The sequence below is a fragment of the Balaenoptera ricei genome, chromosome X (genome assembly GCF_028023285.1).
Source record: "Balaenoptera ricei isolate mBalRic1 chromosome X, mBalRic1.hap2, whole genome shotgun sequence".
Classification (NCBI taxonomy): domain Eukaryota; kingdom Metazoa; phylum Chordata; class Mammalia; order Artiodactyla; family Balaenopteridae; genus Balaenoptera; species Balaenoptera ricei.
Window position 1 is genome coordinate 134001631 of NC_082660.1, and position 24748 is coordinate 134026378.

A 24748-nucleotide genomic window follows, 5' to 3' on the forward strand; every position below is an offset into this window, starting at 1 on the left:
AAAGAATGGAATTTATGTACCATGCTTGAGGACATGAATCCAGGGGTGCTCTTCCTTCTTCTTGTCCTCATAACTCTGTCAGCTGAGGTGCTCCCCTGTCTCTCCTCCCCTTTACAACAGGGGGTGCTCCATCAGGTTCTGATTATGTGCCAGGCATCAGACCTCATCCTACAGCACCTGGAGCATCTCAGCAGAAAGAGACCAGTGACCAGCCAATGAGTGTGAACCGAGCGCATTGAACATGGGCACTGCCCACCGGATGGGGCTCCTAAGGGAAGTAGGCAGTAGCCTGCATGCCAATTTGCCAAGCAGCTCCATTTCATTGACAGAGGAGGTGAGGGAGCAAGATTCGCCAAGCACTCAGCTTATGTTCCTCCTTCCTCCATAGGCAGGCTCTACTGCAGCCCCTCAGCCACCTATGCTTTTAACCGTGTTGCTGTATTTGTGTTTCTGTGTATACCTGGGTGTGTGTCTGCATCAAGGTAGTTCTATGTGCACATACAACCACTTGAGAAGCTGTATAGTTCTATGTACATCAGTGTAAATCTATATTGGTGTGTACAAGATTGTATATATAAACACATGTAGATGCATATGTGTGTGCATGTGTGCACCCCTGTGAAAGAGTGTGTAAACTTATGACATGTATGTGTGTGCTTGTGTGTACACACATGGGTGTATTCTGCGTGCATGTGTATAAGTGCATGTGTGCATACCTATGTTTATATATCTGATTTGAATAGGTGTGAAAGGAAATATGCGTGAAAGCATATGCATTCCCTTTTGATGGCTCTTCTAGAACCACCAGAATTCCCTTGGCCTGTTCCCACATAAGGGGGGTCGTATTTGGCCGGGCTATTTAACTGACCGTTTCTTTCCAATTCCCTTGTTCCGGGGAGCAGTGTCTCCCAGTCCCCATCCACTCTTCTCCTCCTCCCTCCACCCATCTGTGCTGTCTCCTGGATGGAAGACGCAGAAGAAGTGAATGTAGTCCCAGGAAGTGAAAATTTAGTGCCTTGAGGTAGGAAATGCTCGATCATGGGCTAGGATGGGAGTTCAGAGATTTTGCTTTGTCCTGGAAGGACGTGTTTGGGAGTAACAAAGGTAGGGGTTGGGGTGGGGAAGCCTTGAAGATGCAGTAAGAACAAAAATATGATGTACACAATGGGGTGGGAGAGCTAAAGAGCCGGAGAGGGCGTTGTATATAGCCCTTATAATTCATCCTTTTATTATAATCACCTTGTAAGTCTGACACATGTCAGGGCGGAGCCAGCTGCAAGCAGGTGGGTGATATGAGGAAACGGCTCAGGGGATTGGCTGCTAGCAGTTGGAGGCAAAGAACCAAAGGGCACTTCGGTAGCCCATCCTGGGATGGTTGTTAGTTGCACTTCAGCCTTGGATTTGGATTTGGAGGCCAGAGCTCCCTCCTTCCACCCCCTCCAGGGAAAGAATAGTCAGAGGGGTGAGAGGGCTGATGAAGGAGAGAAGTGCAAAGGAGCCCTCAGGGACTGACTACCTCAATCAGCCCAGCTTGTCTCTTCTTCTTTTCTATACACACAGCATACAAATATAGCATCCTAACACACCCACAGAGACCTACACAGTAACATATACATGTACACACACATGGGCACTCACCTTCAGCAGCATATACATATATACACACAGATATGCACAAACACATACAGCCACACACACATATGTTCACACGCAAAATCACACGTTTACCCTCATATCCGCACACAAACACACACATACACACACACACAAATCTTATGAGACAGCTAAAAACAAGAAAATTGCTGCTGGAATGTCAAAGATAGCCTCTTTCTTTTTGGACACCCCTCACAGAGAAATCAGGTTTGCGGGGAGAGCAATGACCTCACATCTGAAGCTCCCATCATGGCTATTGAAAGACTTGCTTCCTGGGGCCTAAACATTGGTTGATTGATTTGGATTTGGGTTTCCAGGACCCAGGAGTGCCTTTGAGCCCTGCAGGAGGCAAGCAGTTCATTTGGGAGGAGATCATACAGATAGATTGGAGGAGTGGGGACAAAAAAAGAAGATTTTAAGATGTATCTGGCAGAAATGCTCAGGAAGTCTTCAGAGCGCAGAGGAAGGGCAGAGAGGCCAGTTGTAAATCTCTCTACAGATCCATGTAGCTAGATATAATATTATACTTTTAAAAAAGAATACCTTGCCCTAGTGTGCTGCAATGAGAGCAGTTGAACTACTGCGACTCACACTGTGTGAGAGTGAGTGTCAAGGTGAGGCGGAGGTTTGGCAATGACAGCTTATCAGAAACTTGAACCTTTGAGTTTGCCATAGAATTGGTCGTTTTAGCCTGAAAATTGCCAGATCTCCCCTGTCTCGTTCTCTGTGTGTTCTGTCATCAGTGTCGTGGTTGAGCCCCACCCTTAGCTGCCCCCAGCTGTACAAGCACGTCGTCCTCCAGCTGGCTGCCTACATCCCCTCCCACTCCTCATCTCACACCAACTAACTCAATCAGAGAGTGTTTGTGGTGACAGAGAATTTGGAGCTTGGGCAGAGGGAAGGGTCTTGCTTAGTCTGGGATGGAGCAGCCCGGACTTTATTCGTCTACCCACCTTCTCTTTCTTTTCCCCCTAATACTGCTCCTCTACCACTACCACGGGAAGGAGACCTCTGTGTCTTTAATGTGTCAGTTTGTTGTGGGGATGTGTGACACGATTCCTACGAAGTTCTTGCATGTGCCACTGTGGGGCACCTTTGCAGAGATAACAGATGATCTCTTGGGTCTTACTGGAGCTTGTCAAATGTATTCTTACAATCCATGTCATCTTGTTAATAGCAAGGCTGCAAAGTGTTTGCACCTTTAGAGCTGAGTTTTGCTGAGACTGTGGCCATTCCTAATGAAGTTTCCTTATTCTGTACATAAAAGAGCTAATCCTTTGAGCTATTAACTAATGAATGCATTCACTAAGCTATCCACCTGCATGGTACCCTGCTGTGGTGATGACCACCAAAGGAAATCGTGACTTGTCCTACTGAAAGTGCAGTGTGTTTGTGTAGGTTGTATCGTGTCCTGTGATCAATACGAAATCTTTATTATCAGTGTTAGGTTTTCAGGGTAGGGAGGGGGGAGGGCGTTACAGTGTCTCCCTGATATACTTCAATTATGAAATACCCCCAGTTGGTCAGGGTCACCTCTGTTGACTCAACATATGTAAGACTTTGTACCCACCATCTTGCCGGACTGCATCTCCGGGTTCAATAGTCATCAGCGGAAGTGAATTCTTCAGAGGGTAGCCAAGGCAGTGCCATTCTGGAAGCAGATGAAATACAGTAAAACGACACACGTGCAGGTCTTCAGGAGTGGTGCTGGGCCCAGGCAGTAAAAATCAAGAAAGAAGACCAAGACCCATGTGTCCTGGATGGTCTGTCTGGCAAAAGGGCCCAGAGCAGCAGAGAGCCCCCAAGATGACCCAGTTCCCTCTTTGTCCTCATTAAATGCACATTTTTGCATGAAAAAGACCTCGACCAATCCTGACTTTTAAAAAGGAAAACATGAAGAAACATAAAATTATGCTTCTGAAAATATGCTGAAATAAAGGTTTGTAAATAGCCAAAAGGGGAAAATAAATATATATAATTGCAAATACTCATACATATGAGTCATTGCGTTTCCTCTCTATTATGTTGGAAGGGACCTTCATCTGGGTCCAGGAAGCCTCTGGCTTCCATTCATCACCTTTGCCTCCCCACAGCTTTGCACACCCACCTCCCCATACCCTGGGATATCTGAATCCATAGTTTTCAAGAGGAGGGGAAATAATGATGTCACAGTTGAAAATAGTTTATGCTCTTGCACAAATCATTCTAATTATTTAAGACAAAAATTTTAAAACACGGCAAGTCATTGTGGTGTCAAATACAATGTGTACACTTATTTCCATTCAGGGTGGGGGGCTGGGGGAGAAAGGTCTTCATAAAGAAAATTTTTAAAAATCTCCATTACCAATGTGGATGTGCAGAATAAAAAGCAAGAAAGCCCTGTAGAGGTGGGAAGAACGGTGTGCTCAGGTTTTAAAAAGTTTGCAGAGTCACATTAAAACATCCTGTTGATGCTGCAGAAGGTCATTGCTGTGGCCCACATTTGTCAGTGTGCCCGCCTCCAAGCACCTTTTGTTGAAAACCTTGGAGTTGCAGCAGGAACCCAGACCTAATGTCCCCTCCTCTGTGGTCCCTTTTGTACCCAAAGCAGGACAGGAGAGCTGTGCATTCACACCCAACAGGTCTGATCTGCCCAAGGGTCTGGGGGCTGGTGTTGTCACAGGGACATACAGAAAGAGAAAATGCAGTTGGGGGTAAAAGGGTAGTTTTCACAGTATGTCTGGAGTAAGCCCTTAGCTACTGAGTTCTTTTCTGCTGGATAATTTCTTGCCAATAACTCAGGTTCTGAAACTGGCCTGCAACCCCAGGTGGAGTTGTGACCCTTGAATGGTCCTACTGTAACTTGCTACCCACCAACTATACAACCACCTTAATGGATATGGGGTAAGAGAAGGGGGATGTGGTCTCCCTCCCCATTTACAGCTTCCCTAACTCTCAGGGTGAAAGAACCCTTGCTACAACTTCTCCAGGCTTTCAGCAAGGTCTCTTCCCAGCCTCCCATGTTGGCTCAGCTGCCTCTGAGCCCTGGCAGGGCCTCCCAGGACCCCTTAGTACTGCCATGGTGCCACTTCCCCCAACCAGGTCTCTCCCAAGCTCCCTTCCTGATAAGACACTCAAGGGAATTAGTAAAGTATACAGGATTCAGGAAGGATTATTTTACTTTTTAATAACCTTAAGCACATTTTTTATACTGATATGTTTAATAGCAATAGGAGAAAATGGGGAAAAAAAAAGTGAAGATCAAAAAAAAAAAAGTAATGGGGGAACTTCCCTGGTGGTGCAGTGGTTAAGAATCTGCCTGCCAATGCAGGGGACACGGATTCGAGCCCTGGTCCGGGAAGATCCCACATGCCAGGGAGCAACTAAGCCCATGCCTCACCACTACTGAGCCCACGCACCACAACTACTGAAGCCCGCACCTAAAGCCCCTGCTCCGCAACAAGAGAACCCACTACAGTGAGAAGCCCACATGCCACAACGAAGAGTAGCCCCCTGCACACTACAACTAGAGAAAGCCTGTGCATAGCAACGAAGACCCAATGCAGCCAAAAAAATAAATAAAACTTTTTTAAAATAAGTAATGGGTGATGAGGACCTATTCCTCATGGGACTCAAGTTTCTTTCCAATGGTCTAGAAGCAACTCAGGGACTGTACAGTGAGCAAGGGCCATAATTTGAACATAAACTCTGCCAATGGCCAGGCTAAGACTTGCTACAATTGAATGCCGTTCTGCATCCTTGACTGTAAATCTCTCAATTTCAATTACAAATCATCTTCTTAGAGAGTCTCCCTTTAATATCACATAAGGGACGGAGGTTAAAAATTTATTGGAAATAGTGGACCCCAGCCCTCCCTTCTGTCTGGAATTCTCTGTGTGGCTTTAGGCAAGACCCTGTTCATTAGGGGGCCTCTTCAAATCCTCTCCTTTCCTAGCCCCAACCAAGGAGCCAGCCCATTTTCACCCCAGGCCAGGTGCACTGCTTAAATCTCTGCCTATTAGGAAGATTTTCCGTCCCCGCTCTCTTTCAATACCACTATCCATTTTCAACTTGTACCCACATACTGCACCAGCTCATGCTTAAACCAGCCAGGGCCTAAAGAAACGCTATATGGTCATAGGTGCAAGCTGGGGAAGGGGTGCTGGTGCAACTGTAGTGGGTGATATGGGGATCTGAGCTATCTGCTCGTATAATTATTTGAACCCTCTGGTCCTGCTCAGGCTGGAACAAGCCAACACTACTATCCCTGTCATGCTGAATCATTGGATGAGAGCAGCCCAAGGGGGAAGTGTGACCTCATTGCAAACTCAACTGGGGCTGGCAAGCAACTATGCCCCCTACAATAGGTTCTCTTGCTGGAGATTTGAGTGGCATACCTACATCACCACAAGACAAACATATCTTTCTGTTGTTAATGTTGGTCTACCTCTTTCAGGATACAACTTTGCACCTGCGCAAAGACCACCTTGTTACTATGGTTGTAGTTGGCATATGCCAGGGATCCAGGACAGTGCCCATCCTGACACTGTCTCCATAGAGGAATACATGAATGCTTCGCTAAGGAAGTGAGACACGCACCTTCCTTTCCAAGGAGCAGAAAACACTCTACCCCATCACACAACCAGACAATAGATTGATGAGTGAACCACAGAGAGTAAGAGTAGGTATTCTTTCATGAAATTATATATATACATATATATGTATGTATATATATATATAGATATAGATATAGATATAGATATATTCTAAAAGTAAACTTGGTAGAGATATAAAATGTATTGTTTACTAGAAAAGAGGGTTCAGAAAACAAAAATCATTTCACTGGACAATGTAAAGTTAGACAACCTGAAAACAACAGGACTTCCCCAAATCCCACAACACAGCCTCTTCCGTGTAGAAAAGAAACCTTGTGAAACAACAGGTTTCCAAAGTCTGGAGGCTGGTGAGGAGCCCCGAGGGGACGGTGTGCGGTTCTCTGTGCTCCCCCCACGGTCATGGGCGCGGCAGCCCCCCATCCAGCATCTGTGCTGGGACTGCAGCCTTACTCTCAGGGGTTGAGGAAGACCCTCCTGAGTGAGGATGGAGGGGTCCAGCAGGCCCGGAACAGAGGGTCCCCCAGCATGCAACCCCCCCTACTGGGACTCCTGGGGCACCCCGGGCCGGGCTGTCAGGCTGCCCATCCCACTCCACCGCCCACCTCCTCAGGGATCTCGGGGGGTCAGAGGCTCGGTCTGCGGGGCGCAGTCTCAGGTGGGCAGAGGGAGGGGCCCAGGTGCTGCCTGGAGTCGAGGTGAGGACCAGAGGAGGACTGAGGGCCCCCAGGGGATGCATCTGCGGCCCTCCGACAGCCCTGGGAGCCCCCCGGCATGCTGTCCGGATGCAACGTGCACTGATGCCCCTGGGAGGGGGCGGGGAGGGCCTGGGGCAGGGAGGCCGGGGCCAGGTCGGCAGAGGGAAGGAGCCCAGCCCCACCAGGAGTCACGGTACAACCATGAGGGGGACTCGGAGGCCACAAGGCATCCAGGTCGGCCCTGCTGTCAGCCCTGAGCGACCCCCGGCAGGGCTGTGGGAATAAGCGCCACCCCCGACCCCCGCTTCCCTCTCAGGGGTCCTGGCTGCGGAGGGCCTGGGCCTCAGGGGACCAAACACAGGTGGGCAGGGGGGGGGCCCGACCAGCTGGGAGGGAAGGTGAGGAGCCGAGGGAGGGCTGAGGGAACCCAGCGGGATCATCTCAGCCCTGGGAAGCCCTGGGCTTGGTGGCCTGATGTGCTGTCCATAGATTCCCACCGGGGGTCTCAGGACAGTGAGGGCCTTGGTGTGAGGGTCCGGCCCTGGGTCAACACAGGGGGCGTCCCAGGACCTGCCAGAGCTCAAGCTGAGGACCCTGAGGGAGGACAGAGGGGACCCCACAGATCCCCGCCCCTGCCGACAGCCCTGGGCAGTCCCGGGACGGAATGAGCACTTGGCAAGGCGTTTTGACTTCGGCATCCAGGTCTCAGAGATACTGGGGACCTGGGATAAGGGGCGGGGCCTCATGAGCGCAGAGGGTAAAATGTCAGGTCCCTGGTGGACTAAGGTTAGGGCCCTTAGGCAGGACTGAGGGGACCCTGAGGGAGGACAAAAGGGACCCACCAGATCCCCGCCCTTGCAGGTGGCCCTGGGAGGCCCCGGGGCGGGATGAGCACAGTAGGCCTGTCCTGACTTCCTGACGTCCAGGTCTCAGAGATACTGGGGACCTGGGATAAGGGGCGGGGCCTAAGGTGGGTGGAGGGGAGAATCGCAGGTCCAGCTGGGAGTCAACGTGAGGACCCTGAGGGAGGACAGAGGGGACCATGGACCTCAGATCAGAGTCGGCCCTGGGAGGTCATAGGGCAGGAGGGCCAGTTACAGCACTTCCTGACATCCGGGTCTCATAGAGAGTGGGAACCTGGTATGCGGGGCGGGGTGTCAGGTGGGCAGAGGGGAGATTCCCAGGTCCTGCCGGGGGTCAAGGTGAGGACCCTGAGGCAGGACTGAGGGGACCCTGGACCCCAGAACAGAGGGGACCTCAGAGAAGCTCACCCATGCTGTCAGCCCTGCTAGGTCTCTGGCAGGGCTGACGGGACGTTGCAGGCTCTCACCTCTGCCACGTGGTTGGGGATGGAGGCGTCTTGGGATGCGAAGACCTTGGTCTGAGGGGAAACATCAGGTCAGCAGAGGGAGGAGTCCCAAGATCTGCCAGGTGTCAAGATGTGGACCCCGAGAGAGGACTGAGGGGAGCCCAATCCCCGGAACAAAGGGGGGCCCACAGAAATCTGGCCTGACCCAACGGTCAGCCCTGGAAACCCCAGGCAGGACCTGTCTCACTGACCCCTCCTCATTTCCAGATGGGTGGGCTCAGGGAGGCGGGAGCCTTGCTCTGGGGGTCTGGCCTCAGGCCCTGGCAAGGGCCATGGAGAAGACTGGGGAGACCCCTCCTCACAGAGTACTTGGAGCCCAGCCGGCCCTGCCCCTTTTGTCAGCCGTGGGTGTCCCAGAATAGGTGGGTACATGGACTGCCCCTCACTTCCTCTTCTGGTATCTTATGGAGGTGAGGCCTTGGCTGAAGGAGATGAGTCACAGTCAGCAGAGGGAGCTGTCCCAGGCCCTGCAGGGTGTCAAAGTGGAGACTGAGCCGACCGCCCATCGTCCCAGCACAGATGGACCCCATGGCGTTTGGTTGTCCCTTGTGAGCCCTGTTAGCCCCTGGGCACCATGGCCAGATGTGGAGGTCCTCACGCCCTTCTTTTCAGTGCAGGGAATGTGTCTTGAGAATTTTGCCTCAGGACAGCAGACAGAGGGCCCAGGCCCTGCCAGGGGGAAGGGGAGGCCCTGCCCTGAGTGAGCACACAGGGGGCCACCCACACCAGGACAGTGGGAACCTCACAGAGTCCGGCCCACCCCTCCTACCAGCACCGAGGGGCCCAGGGCTGTGCCACAATCTACACCCGAGGTGCCCCCTCCATTCCTCTTACAGGGGCTCCAGGAACCGGGAGGCGAAGGCCCAGGTCTGAGGCACGTGTCCTCAGGCCACAGAGCAGAGGAGGCCCAGGCAGCGCCAGGAGTCAAGGTGAGGTGCGTGCCCTGAGTGTGCACCCAGGGGCTCCCCGTCCCAGAACAGAGGGGACCCCACAAGGCCCAAGTCACCGCACCTCCCCACACCCCTCTCAGCCCCGGTCGGTACCTGGGGCTGCGCTGGCTGCACCCTGAGGAGCCACCTCGCTTCCTTCTTCAGGTTGGCAGGGGACAGGCCGCCCAGGAGGAGCGCCCCTGTGAGGCCCGAGGGCACCCCTCCAGGCGAGCCCTGTAAGTGGCCTTTGTCAGAGCTGCCCAGGGTGCGTTTCTCCGCCGAGGCTACTCACACCCCCTCTCTCCCACAGGCCCGTGGTCCCCACCTGTCACCCCTGCCCAGACTCCCGTCGGCGGCCCGACCCCAGTCATCAGGCCCCTGGTCGAGATGAGCGAGCTGCGCCAGCCTGAGGCAGACCTTCAGGCCCCAGTCCAGGCCCAGGGCCCGGTGGAGGCGCAGCTGTTCGGGGCTGCGGGGGAGGAGGCCGCATCCCCCTCGTCCTCCTCCTCCCCCGTCGCCCCCTCCTTCTCCGCCTGTGCCGAGTCCTTGCCCCAGGAGGCACTTACTGTGCTCATGGCTGACCTGGTGGGGTTCCTGCTGCCCAAGTATCGCACAAAGGAGACTACCACAGAGGCAGAAATGCTGACCATCCTCAAAGATTACCAGGACCACTTCCCCGTGGTCTTCAGCTGAGCCTCCGCGCACTCGCAGCTGGTCCTTGGCCTCGACGTGAAGGAAGTGGACCGCAGCAATCACTCCTATGTCCTGGTCCCCGCCCTGGGCCTCGCCTACGATGGGATGCTGAGTGACGGGCCGAGCATGCCCAAGCCCGGGCTCCTCGTGTTGCTCCTGGGCCTGATCCTCCTGGAGGACGACTTTGTTGCCCCAGAGGAGGAGGTGTGGGGAGCACTTAGCAAGGTGGGTGTGTGTGCCGGGAGGGAGCACTACATCTATGGGGAGCCCAGGGAGCTCCTGACCAAAGTGTGGGTGCAGGAGGGCTACCTGGAGTACCGGCAGGTGCCCCACTGTGACCCCGCCCGCTACGAGTTCCTGTGGGGTCCCCGGGCCCATGCGGAGGCCAGCAAGTGGCAGGTCCTGGAGTATCTGCTCAGGGCCAGTGGATGGGATCCCAGGTCCTTCCCATCCCTGTGTGCAGAGGCTGTGAGCGATGAGGAAGAGGGGGCCTGAGCCAGAGCAGAAGCCAGGCTCCTTCCAGGCCCACGTCCAGCAGCTTCTCCCGTGGGGCAGGAAGGGAGGCTGATCCTTCGCTCGGAGTTTGAAGAGGGCCCGGGCCTGTCGGGGGAACCCGGTGTGCAGCATCTTTGGGTTCCTGTTGTGTATGATGACATGGAATTTCATCTCTGTTTTCTTTAGGAAATTTTCAAATATTGTTCCACTTAAAAGAAGGCTTAATAAGCTTCAGTATCTAAGTTTGTGAATGACATTAATCACACATGTATTTGCACTAATTCAGTTCAACAACAAGAGTTTTGCTATTGTGTAAAACAAATACTAAGATTCCCATATTATTTTGTGATCCTGAACAAGATAACATAGCATTGGAATAGGAATTTCCTTGGAAATGTGAAAGTAATTAGCAGTACAACTGAAGGCCACCCCGTTGTTCCTCGGGACACACCATCGTCGGCTCAGTGGTGCATGCCCTGCTGTGGGACTGTCCTGTTCCCGCCATAGGGCAGGACCAGGTCCTGGGCATGTGGGCCAGAGGGGGAGTGGCTGCCCTAGGGGGAGCGGGCATTGCCAGCGCCCATCGTCCTGGCGAGAGGCCACCCGTGGGGCCCTCAGGAAGGGAGACTCTTGGGAGATGGAGGGCCACCGGGTGGGGTGTAGCGGAGGCACATTGTTGGGGACCCTGGGGGGGGGCCGGGACCCGTGGGCTCTGGTTGCTGTTAGAAGTTCCTCTCTGTGTTCCTCTCTGTTCAATGGTTTCAGTCAATATTTCTCTTTAATAAATTTCCCTGAAAGTTTCAGCTGAGTCTGGCCTCTGCTGTGGGCAATGGAGGGAAAGGGCTGCTGGGGGTGAGGGCGGGGGTCCAGAGTCGGATTCCTGCTCAGCACCCACGGGACACCTCTCCAGTGAGAGGGGAGGGTAGGCACTTTGCAGACCCAGACATGGTGAGGGTTTTTCTTCCATTTCATAGGTGAATTGTAAAGTTTTAGCGAAAACTGATAATTGCCTAAAAAGGCAGTAGAGAAGTTAAAATGTAAATTAAAAAAATTATCTCAGCAGGAAGAAGGGAACATAGGAGCAAAAATAGATGGACAGACAGTGCTATGGACTGAATATTTGTAAACCTCTCCCCCTCATTCACCTGTTAAATTCTAACCCCCAAAGGGATGGGATTTGGAGGTGGGTCCCTGGGAAGTGATTAGCCCATGAGGAGGGAGCCCTCATGAATGAGATTATTGCCCTTGTAAAAGAGACCCCAGACAGCTGCCTCATCCTCTTCTGCCATGTGAGAAGATGGCTAGTTGATACAACTAGACAAGAAATCAGTCCATATAAAGAAGAGCTTTATTACTATTATTTATTACTCAGCTGTACAAAGGAACGAAATTGGGTCATTTGTAGAGACGTAGATGGATCTAGAGACTGTCATACAGAGTAAAGGAAGTCAGAAAGAGAGAAACAAATATCGTATATTAATGCATGTATGTGGAACCTAGAAAAATGGTACAGATGTACCGGTTTGCAGGGCAGAAGTAGAGACACAGATGTAGAGCACAAACGTGTGGACACCAACGTGGGAAAGTGTTGGGGGCGGGGGGGTGGTGCTGTGATGAATTGGGAGATTGGGATTGACATATGTACACTAATATGTATAAAAGGGATAACTAATAATTACCTGCTGTATAAAAAAATAAATAAAATAAAATTCAAAAATTAAAAAAAAAGAGAAAGAAAAAAGAATAGCTTTATGACATTAACAATCAAAGCAGAAACCCACCTGTAAAGACAGATTGACCTATGTGCCACCATGGGCTCTGCATCTGCAAGTTTGCTCCTCCCACTCCGCAGCCTTGCAGGGAGGCCTTCCTATTGGTGGAAGGCCAATGGGCGTGTCTTTTGCTTCCGGAGCCGCCAAGCCTTGGGACCTCACGCCCTCAGTGCGCGTGGCTACTGCTGCTTCCGTAGCAAAGCGCCTCCTCACGTGCTCTTCTGATCCAACCACTTTCTCTGTAAGGAGACGTCTAGAACTTTCTCCCTCATCTTCCTCGGGCTTCCGGGAGCACCCGGAAACCCACGTGGCGTTCTCACAGAGTGCCTGGGACAGTGGGCTGCACAGTTCCTGGCTGCAGTGCTGAGACGAGCTCTTCAGCCCCTTCTGAGCGGGACTCCGGCGTCATCCACAGAGTCAGAGAAAGTCAGGAGACAGGCGGGGGCTTTGCCGGCTGCTGGACTCCGCAGGTACCGGGGGCGCTGGGAAGGAGTGGGGGTGGGGGGAGGGGTACGGGCTGCTCGATGGGGAGTGGGGGAGGGGCGGCGGAGGGCAGCGGGCTGAAGGGGGGCTGGGGGAAGTGTCCCCCAGTGTGTGGGTCCGAGGGGAGGACCGTTGGCTGCCGGGGTGACGGGTGGGGGGCGTTCTGGAGTCGGGGTGCAGAGGGTGGGGTAATGGCTAAGCGTGGGGGGGCCCGGAGCGGAGGACTTCCTGCTGGGCGGGTGGGGCCGGCTTTGGGGGCCAGAGGAGAGGACGACTGGCTGCGGGGGTGGGGAGGACGCGACGGGCGGGCCACTCCCCCTCCCCGGGCCGAGACACGAGGCGAGGGCTAACGGCTGCTGCGTGTGGCGGGAGGAAGGCGGAGCTACTCCTGGCGCAGGCGCGGGTGGATGGGGAGGACTCTCGGGCCCCCTCCCCGGGCCGAGACACGAGGCGAGGGCTAACGGCTGCTGCGTGTGGCGGGAGGAAGGCGGAGCTACTCCTGGCTGAGGTGCGGGTCGATGGGGAGGACTCCCGGGCCCCCTCCCCGGGCCGAGACACGAGGCGAGGGCTAACGGCTGCTGCGTGTGGCAGGAGGAAGGCGGAGCTACTCCTGGCTGAGGTGCGGGTCTGAGGGGAGGACCGTTAGCTGCTGGGGTGGCTGGTGGGGGGCGTTCTGGAGTCGGGGTGCAGAGGGTGGGGTAATGGCTAAGCGTGGGGGGGCCCGGAGCGGAGGGCTTCCTGCTGGGCTGGTGGGGCCGGCTTTGGGGGCCAGAGGAGAGGACGACTGGCTGCGGGGGTGGGGAGGACGCGACGGGCGGGCCACTCCCCCTCCTCGGGCCGAGACATGAGGCGAGGGCTAAGGGCTGCTGCGTGTGGCGGGAGGAAGGCGGAGCTACTCCTGGCGCAGGCGCGGGTCGATGGGGAGGACTCTCGGGCCCCCTCCCCGGGCCGAGACACGAGGCGAGGGCTAACGGCTGCTGCGTGTGGCGGGAGGAAGGCGGAGCTACTCCTGGCGCAGGCGCGGGTCGATGGGGAGGACTCCCGAGCGCGGTAGGCGTTGGGGGAGCTCCCGCCGGGGCGGGGGGTGGGGTGGGGTGGGGTGGGGGCGGAGGACGCTTGTGGCAGGAAGGGGGCTCCGGCTCCAGGGTGGGCGAGGGCAAGAGGGGTGGGCTCTGCGTCTGGGGTGCGAGAGGCGAGAGCCCCTGGCTCTGAGGGTGCTCGGGGGAGGACTCCCCGGTGTGGGGAGGTGAGAGAGGCAGTCTGATCTCTAAGCATGGGGGGGGCGCCCGGCTTGCAGGGCCCAGAGCGGATCGCCAGCAGGTGGTTGCTGGGGGAGGGTTTATGGGGGGATGTAGTCCGGGGGGGGGGGGCGGGGAGGAGCTGCCTGGCCACGAGGGGCGTAAGTGATGCTGAGAGGGGCAGGCGCTGGGGCTGCTGTGATCTGGTGGAGGCTGTTGGCCATGGCAGATGGATTTATGGGGGTCCAGGGAGGGGCTCTGGCCCACTGCATGTGGCATCGAGAAGCTCCAGGTCGCCTCTGTCCGGGTGGCACAGGAATTGCAGAGGTGGGTGGGAGGGGCAAGGCCCTGGCCTCCACACAGAGTACACAGATTCTTTACGAGGGTGCTTTGCACATTCACCCGGACAGGCCATACCAGAGTTGTAAAAAAGACTCCATAAATTTAACAGTATTGCAATTTTACATGATAAGTTTTCTCATCAAGGGGGAATTTTATTTGATGGTACTAATGATGATATATCTTCAAATATTGGGAAACCCATGGATCAAAGAAAAAAATCACAGAGGGACTTTTAGAAAATATTTCAAAGTGAATACTAAAAAACCACAACTTACCAAAATTAGTGGGAGGCAGCAAAAAGCAACAGGACGAAACTGTATTCCTCTAAATGCTTCTGTTAGAAAAGAGTCAGGACATAAAATCAGTGAGCTAACAGTCCATTTAGAGATGCTAGAAGAAGAAGAGCAAAGGAAACATAAAATGAAGTAATAAGAGAGCTAAGAGAGGAAATCAGTGATAGAAAGCCAATTATGGACACGATGAACAAAGCCATGCTCTTCTTTGAAAAGAGCAAGAAAACTGAGAAAGTCCTAGAGCGATGAATCAAGGAAAAATAGAACGCTGATCACCAATGTCAGGAATGAAAGAGGGCTAACGTTACGGATCAGATGTACATTACAAAAGAGAATATAGGGATATTATGGAAATGTTTATGCTAAAAAATTGGAAGACTTGAAAAATCCCTTGGGAGAAAGGCAGCTTCCTAAAACTGAGGCCAGAAATGGAGAAAATGTGACGAGCCTTCTATCTATCTTTTTTTAAAAATTATTTTATTTTATTTTATTATTGCTTCTTGAGTCATATACAACAAGTGCTCTTTTGTTATTATTTTTAAAATTTATTTTTACTTTTGGCCACGTTGGGTCTTCGTTGCTGCGTGCGGGCTTTCTCTAGGTGCGGCGAGCGGGGGCTACTCTTCGTTGCGGTGCACGGGCCTCTCATTACGGTGGCTTCTCTTGTTGCGGAGCACGGGCTCCAGGCATGTGGGCTTCAGTAGTTGTGTCACGTGGGCTCAGTAGTTGTGGCTCGTGGGCTCTAGAGCGCTGGGTCAGTGGTTGCAGCGCACGGGGTTAGTTGCTCCGCGGCATGTGGGATCTTCCCGGACCAGGGATCGGGCCTGTGTCCCCTGCACTGGCAGGTGGATTCTTAAGCACTGTGCCACCAGGGAAGTCCCTAGCCTTCTATCTTGTAAATAAATCTAACTTATCAAAAAGAAGTTTCCTTAAGTCAAACAAACAAAACAGGGCAGGGAGGTGCTCCAGGCTGCTGCTGTGAGGGGCAGCAGGGTGGGCTGTGTGGCACAAACATGCTTCTCTCCCCTTTGCACCCACAGGCCGATTCCCACACGTCAACAGTCTGTGCACACCTGTTTGATCGCTTCCCCCCGCCCTCAGGTCCTCGAAGACGGCGATGGCTCTGGCGATACTGCGGGACTGGTGCAGGTGGATGGGCGTGAACGCTCAGCGGTCTCTGCTCATCCTGGGCGTCCCGGACGACTGCAAAGACCAGGAACTCCAGGAGGCCGTGCAGGCTGCCCTGTGTTCCCTGGGCAGGTACCGAGTGCTGGGCAAGGTCTACAGAAAGGAGCTGGGCTCGAGCGTTGCCCTGGTCGAGTTTGCTGAGTATTTAAATCGAAGCTTGATCCCCCGCCAAATACCAGGCAAGGGGGGGCCCTGGACTGTGGTCTGCCTGCCCCAGGCCCCTGATGCTGAGTCACAGGATAGACCCAATTTCCCTGCACAGCCCCAGAGACAAGCAGTGGTTGGCAGGGCAGGTGAGGCAGGAACTGCAGGTGAGGAGGAAGCTGCAGGGGACGCGGGAGCCGCAGCTATGGAGGGAGACGCAGGTGAGGAGGAAGCCTTAGGTGAGGTGGCAGCTGGAGGTGAGGAAGGAGCTGGAGTTGAGGCAGGAGCTGCAGGTGAGGAGGGAGCCTTAGGTGAGGTGGCAGCTGGAGGTGAGGCAGGAGCTGCAGGTGAGGCAGGGGATGGAGGTGAGGCGGGAGCTGCAGGTGAGGCAGGAGGTGCAGGTGAGGCGGGAGCTGCAGGTGAGGCAGGAGCTGGAGGTGAGGCAGGAGGTGCAGGTGAGGCAGGAGCTGGAGGTGAGGCAGGAGCTGCAGGTGAGGCAGGAGCTGCAGGTGAGGCAGGAGGTGCAGATGATGAGGGAGATGCAGGTGCAGCAGGAGCTGCAGGTGAGGCAGGAGCTGGAGGTGAGGCAGGGGATGGAGGTGAGACAGGAGCTGCAGGTGAGGAGGAAGCTGCAGGGGACACGGGAGCCGCAGCTATGGAGGGAGACGCAGGTGAGGAGGAAGCCTTAGGTGAGGTGGCAGCTGGAGGTGAGGAAGGAGCTGGAGTTGAGGCAGGAGCTGCAGGTGAGGCAGGGGATGGAGGTGAGGCGGGATCTGCAGGTGAGGCAGGAGGTGCAGATGAGGAGGGAGATGCAGGTGCGGCAGGAGCTGCAGGTGAGGCAGGAGCTGGAGGTGAGGCAGGGGATGGAGGTGAGACAGGAGCTGCAGGTGAGGAGGGAGCCTCAGGTGAGGCAGGAGCTGCAGGGGGGGAAGGAGCTGAGGGTCAAGCAGGAGCTGAAGGTGAAGCACGAGTGTCAGATGAGGAGGGAGTTGCAGGGGACAGAAATGTTGCAGGCGTGGCAGGACTTCTGAATATGGCAGGACCCATGGGCGAGGCAATGACTGCAGCTGAGAAAGCAGCTGTGGAAGCGGCAGCCGCCATGGATGAGGCAGGGCCCTGGACCCAGCAGTGGAGGCAGGCCTTGCAGCCCGTGCTAGAGAAAATGGGCTACAAGGAGCTGGGAACCTTCTCTGGGGTGGAAGAGCCGGGCCACGGGGAAGAGTCCTTTGAGAGCTGGCTGGAGCAGGCCAACGACATGCTGCACCTGTGGCGCCACGTGTCTGAGAGGGAGAGGAGGAGGAGGCTGGTGGAGAGCTTGCGCGGCCCCGCGCTGGACCTCCTGTGCGGCCTCCTGGCGGAAGATCCCGAGCTGGCCGCCCAGGACTGCCTGGCCGCGCTGGTGCAGGGGTTTGGGAACAAGGACCCCCGGGTGAGCGCTCGGCTGAAGTTCGTGACCTGTGCCCAGCGGCCCCAGGAGACTCTCTTTGCGTACGTCATGCGCCTGGAAGGCCTGCTGCAGTCGGCCCTGGAGAAGGGGGCCATCCACCCGGCCACGGCGGACCAGGTGCGCGCCCGGCAGGTGCTGATGCGGGCCCGGCTGAACGACACGCTCCAGAAGGAGCTGAGGAGGATGCGGCTGACGCGGAGGCCTCCCGGCTTCTTGGGGATGCTGCGGCTCGTCCAGAAGGCCGAGGCCTGGGAGGCCGACCCGGCTAGCAGTGAGCAGTTCCCAGGGGGAGAAGAGGCCCGTGTGGACGTGGGAGTCCTGGCAGCAGCCGCCCAGGCCGCCCCGGCCCATGAGGCCATCACCGAGGGCACCACTGCAGATGGCACCAAGGCCTCCCCGGCCGGTGAAGATACCGCCGCCCAGGCCGCCCTTTCCAAGGAAGGTAGCGCCGAGGACCACCCAGCGCGTGAAAAGGCCAGTGAGGCAGTTGCCGGCACTGCCGAGGCTGGCGAGGCGGCCCCTGAAGATCATGGTGCCGCCAGGGCAGCCCCTGGCCCTGGGGAGACCAGCAAGGCCTCCGTGGTCACTCAGGAAGATGGAAGTGCTCCCGCCCCTGCGGGCCTAGGTCAGGCAGGACCCTCAGGTGCCCCCGGGGCCCCCATGCCTGGCCGGGTGGGCAGTGCTTCCCCGGTGGCCCCAGGAGGTCCGGGCTGGGAGCCAGAGGGCCTCGCCCAGGCAGGAGGCCAGGAGGCCGAGGAGCCCCCCGAGGAGGGGCTCAAGCCCATCCCGGAAGTGCCGGGAAATGAGGACGGGGCTGCAGAGATGAGCCCCCCGGGGTCCTCCTCGGGCCAGTAGTCTCAGCAGGCCCCGGGGCCCCCAGGCTTGGCGGCAGGGGGAGGCCAGGCCAGGCAGCCTCCTGGCCCCGTGTTAAGGGCCACTCAAGGTGCCTGGGCCTCCCTCCTGAGAGGGGACCCCTATTCATCATCCCCTGGGGCAGGCTGCTCCCTGCACTGGCAAGCCCAAATGTGTCCCTGTAGGTCCCCAGAGGGACTCAGGTGTCAAGGAACCCCCCAGCCCCCGCTCCCCTCCCCCCAACACTCACACCCTAGCCATCGTCCCCCCGGGGAGCCCTGAGGAAGGGAGACTGGGGGGGGATGGAGGGCCGCCGGGTGGGGTGTAGCGGAGGCATTTTGTTGGGGACCCTGGGGGGGGCCGGGACCCGTGGCCTCCGGTGGCTGTTAGAAGTTCCTCTCTGTGTTATCATACCCTCTGTTCAATGGTTTCAGTCAATGTTTTTGGTTAATAAATTTCCCTGAACGTTTCATCTGAGTCTGGTGTCTGCTGTGGGCAACAGAGGGAAGGGGCTGCTGTGGGTGAGGGCGGGGGTCCAGAGTAGGATTCCTGCTCAGCACCCACGGGACACCTCTCCAGTGAGAGGGGAGGGTAGGCACTTTGCAGACCCAGACACGGTGAGGGTTTCTCTTCCATTTCATAGGTGAACTGTAAAGTTTTAGTTTGACCGTGGGCCCCGTCCCGGACGTTGCTCGTGCTTGAAAGCATGGGTGCTGTGCACGGCCCTGAAGGCCAGTGGACACAGAGGAGGAGCTCTGACCTCGTGGGTCACACGTGGGTCCGTGCACGTCGGCCTGGCCCGGGGGCTCCGGGACCAGAAGGCCGTGCCCGGTTTGCACGAGGGCTCGGCCTGTGGCTCTGCACCCGTGCACGAGTGTCACCGTGCCCCCTGCGATGACGGGCGTGAAGCAGGAGGCTGACATGCTGACGGGCCTGCCCTGTATGATGTCACTTCCTGGCTGGGCTGTGATGTCACCCCCGAGCAACCGGAGCACTTTTGTGAGGGGCTGAGCGGGAGTGTGAGCCCAGGGTGCTGCCGGCCGCGCTGCGCTGTCCCGTTTACGTGAAGGAGGGACACGCCGCCCTCCGCATGGCTGAGGACGAGAAGGGCCCCTGTTTAAGAGAGGCTGCCCGCACCTCCTCGTGAGGATGAAGGGGAGAGTGTGCACTAAACCTGCATCCTGGAAGGTGGACGGCAAGCCGGCAGCCCTGGGGTACCTCCCGGCGCCCAGCGCCTCGGAGCCGCAGGACGGCCTCCCACCCTATCCTGAGGACATCCAGGGGACCCCGAGCGACCCGGAACTCGACCATGCAGCCGCCCTGGCCAGGACTGACTCTGTCCCTCCGGCCCCTCCTCAGACAGCAGCCGAGCCCCCCGCGCCGGATCCCGACGCGCAGGCTCTGGTCCCTCTAGACCATGGCCTGGCAGAGGTGGCCCAGCCCGCCGAGGTCCCCTGGCTCTGCTTCGCCTGGCCTCCCGCCCAGATGAGTCCTCCCTGGCCCGTGCTGGGCCTGGCCGCCGCGCCCCCCCAGCTCTCAGCCTGCCCCCGCGCATGGCTCCCGGTGGCCGCGCCGCTGCCTCTTGCGCCTCCTGGATGCCCGAGGTGGCCGCCAGGCCTGCCGCCTCCCTGACCTTGATCCCTCGGCCCCTGAGCCCCTTCTGCTACTACTGCGTGGGCTCCCGCTGTTTCAGGGAATACCCGGCCCCTCCGGGCGGGCCCACAGAGGACCCTGACCAGGCAAACCCTGCAGACACACAGAGGTGGTAACACGGTCACAACCTTGCAGGGCAATAAAGAGCACGGGGACATGAGAGTGATGTTCCGCCCAACACGTGTTTGGCGCCTCCGTCCTGGGCCCGGCTGAGCAGTTGAGTCCCCTCAGCAGGAAACGATGACAGGGGACAGCCCACCCCTGGCACAGTGCGGGCACCTAGCAGACACCCGGTGAAGCCCCTCAGACGCCCTGCCTCCACTCACTAGAGAGACCCTTCAAGGGCTTGACAAGCACAAGGAAGGGCCTGGCATCTGCGGCTTCACGGTCACGGGCACACCGTGTCCAGCAGGGTCTTGATTTGACAGATGAGAAGAGCTCAGGCCTCCCCGGGTCAGAGGCCTGAAAAGAGCCCTTACTGTCCTGAGACGCACAGGGGTGGAGGGGACGGTCCCCGCCAGGGGCCTGTGGGGGTTCAGTTTTGGGGTGCTCTCCGGTGTCTGGACAGCAGGATTGAGGTTTGCTTTGCACTGTGGGTCCTGCGTCTGGTGACATGTTCTTGGTTCTCTTTTCCTTGCCTTTTCGAGCTAAGCACTTCAAGGGCGCCATGCTCCAACACCCTCTGGTCGCTGGGGTGTCGAGCTTAGAGCGCGAGTCCTTGTGGACGAGCCCCCCTAAAGAGTGTTTCCCTTGAGGAGCAAAGGAAGTAAAGCTCCACGGTCATACTGTCGAGATAAGAGCCCCGAGTTCAGTGGGAGGAGAGAGCGCACACACCAGTCCACCAGAACCAGAAGACTGGGGGCTCCCTTCTTTGCACTTTGGCGGCAGGTAGAGCAGGCCCCCTGAGACGGGCACACTGGGCGGTGCAGGAGAGGAGTGCCGTCACCCTGGGCGCTGACCTGCAGGTGCCGCCCGGCCCGGGCTGCTCACGCTTACAGCCCGAGGCCCGCTGATGCGTGCTCAGCCCCTTTCTAGGGTTCATTGACTGTGGCACGCCTTCACTTTTAAGGAGTAGGTTGCTCTCCTCCTGGTCGTGGACTTCCGTAGGCCTCCTGACCTGGGACCACAGGGAGATGCTCGTATTTAAAAACCACTTTCCTGTTCACCTCAGCCCGTGGGGAACTTGCTTACGTGTAACTCTACAGAGAAAGGGGAGATTGTGCGGACTGTAATATCAAGCTCTCTGCTTTTCACCAAAGGCACCTTTTGATTTAAGAAATCTAGGCTGCCTGGCGTCAGTAAAGAGAGCAGCGGCGAACCTCACGCCAGCGCTGAGTCCCTCTAGACTTTGCACCGCATGTCTGCGCACTGGCGTTGGCTGAGCTCCCGCCCTCCTGGGCTGGGTAGAGGCAGCTGCCCAAGCTCCCGCAGGAGTAAAGGGGACGCGAGAAGGGGCTTCACAGGCTGACCTGTGACAGCCACATAGAGTCGCCGAACCACTCGTGCCCGGGCCACCAGAGGAGAGGCCAGGCTGGTCCCGAGCCCTGGGCTTGACTTCTGTTCCCAGGGCGTCCCAGGCGACAGTGTCTAGGACAGTGGAAAGGCTTCTCAACCGGAAAGGGTGGCTCAGAGAGAGAGAGGGCTGCGTCACAAGTGCTCCAGACTCTGTAAGGGTGACCCTGGAGGCCGAAACGGGCAGAGCCACGTGAGCCTGGCGATCGATGGCGGACTCACTTGCCACCAGCTCTGCCCGAGCCTCCTTCAGCCCCGTGGTCAGCCCGGGGCTGCCCGTCCACCAGCCGCGGCCTCGTCGCCCTCGCTGCCGGCTGTGCCGATACCAGCCGCGGCAGGGCCCCGAGGGCTCAGCACCACGCGGGCACACACGTGACTGAGCCAGCTCGCACTGGTCAACGACGTAAATTCTGGAAAGGTGCTGGGTCCCAGCTTCGGGGGTGGGGGGCGGGCGTCCTGAGCCTGCGTCCCCACGAAGACAGTGAGCAGGGTCAGCGCCCAGTGATGTGTGCAGAGCACTGAAGGCCAGGGCGTGCCCCCAGCTCACAGCTGCTGCCTCCACGTGTGGGGGATGGGCTGGGGGACCTGGCCAGGCCTCTGTGGCTGTCACAGCGATAGGGTGACATCCCCTCCCAAACACTGCTAAGGAGGCGGCGGGGGGGAGCGGGAATTGCCTGGAGTTCCAGGGGTTAGGACTCGACGCGTTCACTGTGGTGGCCCGGGTTCAATCCCTGGTCGGGGAACTAAGATCCCCCAAGCCTTGTGGGGTGGCCAAAAACACAAAAAAGGCAAAAAAAGGAGGGTTGGGGGAGGAGGGGAAGTAGACCGAAGGTACCAGGAATGATCCAACCAGCAGCAGCCAGAGGAGCCGCGGGTCAGCCCGGGTGAGGGGTGGTCCCATCTGCCGCTCCCGTCTGTCACAATCCAACAGCTAGTGGACGTCAGGGGGGTCTCTTGAGCAACCCAACAGCAGTGCCCCAAAATGAATGATGCAGAAATGGACAGAAGGGAAGGAAGAAACAGGTGTACAACAGAAGTGGGAGACTTCAGTTCCCCCTGTGATGGATTCAAATGGATCCCCCAGCTCCCACCCCAACCATTAAATCCACCTGTTGCAGTGCTAATCCCAAGGTGAATGTATTTGGAGATAGCACCCTTGGGGGAGTCAGTAAGGTTGAATGAGGTCATAAGGGTGGGGCCCTAATTCCACAAGAGTGGTGTCCTTTGGAAAAGAGGAAGAGACAGGGAAGATCTCCCTCCCTCCCTCACCCTCTCTTCCTCCCTCCCACCCTCCCTCTCTCTCTCTCTCTCTCTTTCTCTCCCTCCCTCCCTCTCTCTCTCTCTCTCCCCGTACCTTCCTACCCCTCTCTTTTTCCCTCCCTCGCCCCCCCTTTCTCTCTCTCCCTCCCTCCCCCTCTCTCCTTCCTTCCCTGCTCCTCTCTATCTCTCTCTCCCTTCCCTGTCTCTCCCTCCCTCCCCCCTTTCTCTCTTGCCCTCCTTCCTTCTCCCTTCCCCTCCCTCTCTCTCTCTCCCTCCCTCCCTCTTTCTCTCTCTCTCTCCCTCCCTCCCTCTCTCTCTCTCCATCCCTCCCTCCCCCTCTGCCCCCTCTCTCCCTCCCTCCCTCTCTCTCTCTCTCCCCACCTTCCTCCCCCTCTCTCTTTCCCTCCCTCGCCCCCCCTTTCTCTCTCTCCCTCCCTCCCCCTCTCTCCTTCCTTCCCTGCTCATCTCTATCTCTCTCCCTTCCCTGTCTCTCCCTCCCTCCCCCCTTTCTCTCTTGCCCTCCTTCCCTCTCCCTTCCCCTCCCTCTCTCTCTCCCTCCCTCCCTCCCTCTTTCCCTCTCTCTCTCTCTCTCTCTCTCTCTCCCTCCCTCCCTCCCATCCCCCCAACCTGTGCACAGAAGCAGCCAAGTGAGAGACCAAGAGAAAACCGGCTCGCTGCGAGCCAGGAGGAGAGGCCTTCCCTCACCTGAAACCCAACTTTCCAGCAAGTTGATGTTGGACTTCTAGCCACCAGGAGTGGGACCCAGTACGTTTCTCTAGTTTGAGCCACCCACTCTGTGGGACTTTGCTATGGCAGCTCTAAGCAGACTAACACAGCCTGCTTTCATTATGGGTACAACAACCTGCCAGCACCGCAGTAAGGGAATCACAGGTTTGAAGAGCCCTGTACAAAGCCTAGATCTCATGACACGTGTAGACTATTAGCCCCAAGAGCAGAATACACACGTGCTCGTCAAGTGTACCTAGAACGTTCTCCAGGATAGTCCACACATTAAGCCACACAGCATCACTCAGTAAAGTTAAGGGGATACAAACAAAAGGACGGAAATCATACAAAGTATGTTCTCTGGCCAAAATAGAGTGAAATTAGACATCAATAACAGAAGGAAGCTTGGGAAATCTGCAAATAGAGGGAAATTGTGCCAGGCCTCCCCAAATAACAGCATTAGTCTGGGACGATGCCAAATGCAACAGCACAGGATGAGGGGCTGAAACAGCAGACACAGATTCTCACGGTGGTGGGGCCCGGGAGGCCGAGAGGGAGGGTCCAGCAGGGGTGGCTTGTACTGCGGCCAGTCTCCTTGGTTGCAGGTGGCCGTGCTCTAACCGCCCCTCACATGGTCACCCTCTGTGCACGCACCCCCAGGCCCTGCCTTCTCTCCTTGCATGTGCTGATCTGCTCTTCTCTCAAGGGCACCAGCCATCTTGCTTTAGACCTCATCCCAATGACCTCATGTCAACCTAAGAACCACTAACTCCCGTCACAGTGACATTGTGAGGTTCTAGGGGTTAGGGCTTCAACATACAAAATTTGGGAGGACACAGTTCAGTCCCTAACAATAGCCCAGGGAACACACAAGACATCACAAGGGAAATTAGAAAATACTTTGAAATGAAGAAAACACATACCAACGCCCCCAGGACTTACGGCACGCGGCCAAAGAGGCACTTGGGAGTTAAAGCTGCAAACACCTGTGTTCAAATGGAAGCAACACCTCAAATCAATAGCCTCATCGTGAACAGGGACAAGCGAGAAAAAGAGTAAGGCGAATCCAAGCATTCTGATAACAAATTTTCACGAGAAAAGGAAAACTGCACTAATCCACGTATGCGGGGATCAGAAGACATGTACTGGTTTGGAATCTTCACAACATGGGGGAGGGTGCATCTTTCTTACACACTCAGTAACAAGAGCTACATCCACCGACCACTTCATTTGGCCCAGGCCTTTTACAAACAGGTCACATCATGGGGAAACCCACACCAATGCTTTTGCCTTGTACTATTACGAGGCCCATTTTACAGATGGAGAAATCGAGGCATAGGGAGTCTCCATGATTTGATCAGCTTATCACTAGAAGGACTCTTATTCAAGCTGAGCTTCGTGTACGTGCA

At 56.5% G+C, this 24748-nt stretch overlaps 2 protein-coding genes across 2 annotated transcripts; both read left to right on the forward strand.

Annotated features, from left to right (window-relative positions):
- Window positions 1–9628: 9628 nt before the first annotated feature.
- Window positions 9629–10429, forward strand: LOC132357727 (melanoma-associated antigen 10-like). Its single transcript, XM_059911427.1, is given in 1 exon segment — window positions 9629–10429. A coding segment is annotated over 1 exon segment (801 nt).
- Window positions 10430–13528: 3099 nt separating this feature from the next.
- On the forward strand, window positions 13529–18191 carry LOC132357224 (paraneoplastic antigen Ma6E-like). Its single transcript, XM_059910498.1, has 3 exons — window positions 13529–13734; window positions 15659–16410; window positions 16678–18191. The coding sequence occupies exons 1-3, from the start codon at window positions 13529–13531 to the stop codon at window positions 18189–18191; spliced, it is 2472 nt and encodes an 823-aa protein (XP_059766481.1).
- Window positions 18192–24748: the final 6557 nt, after the last annotated feature.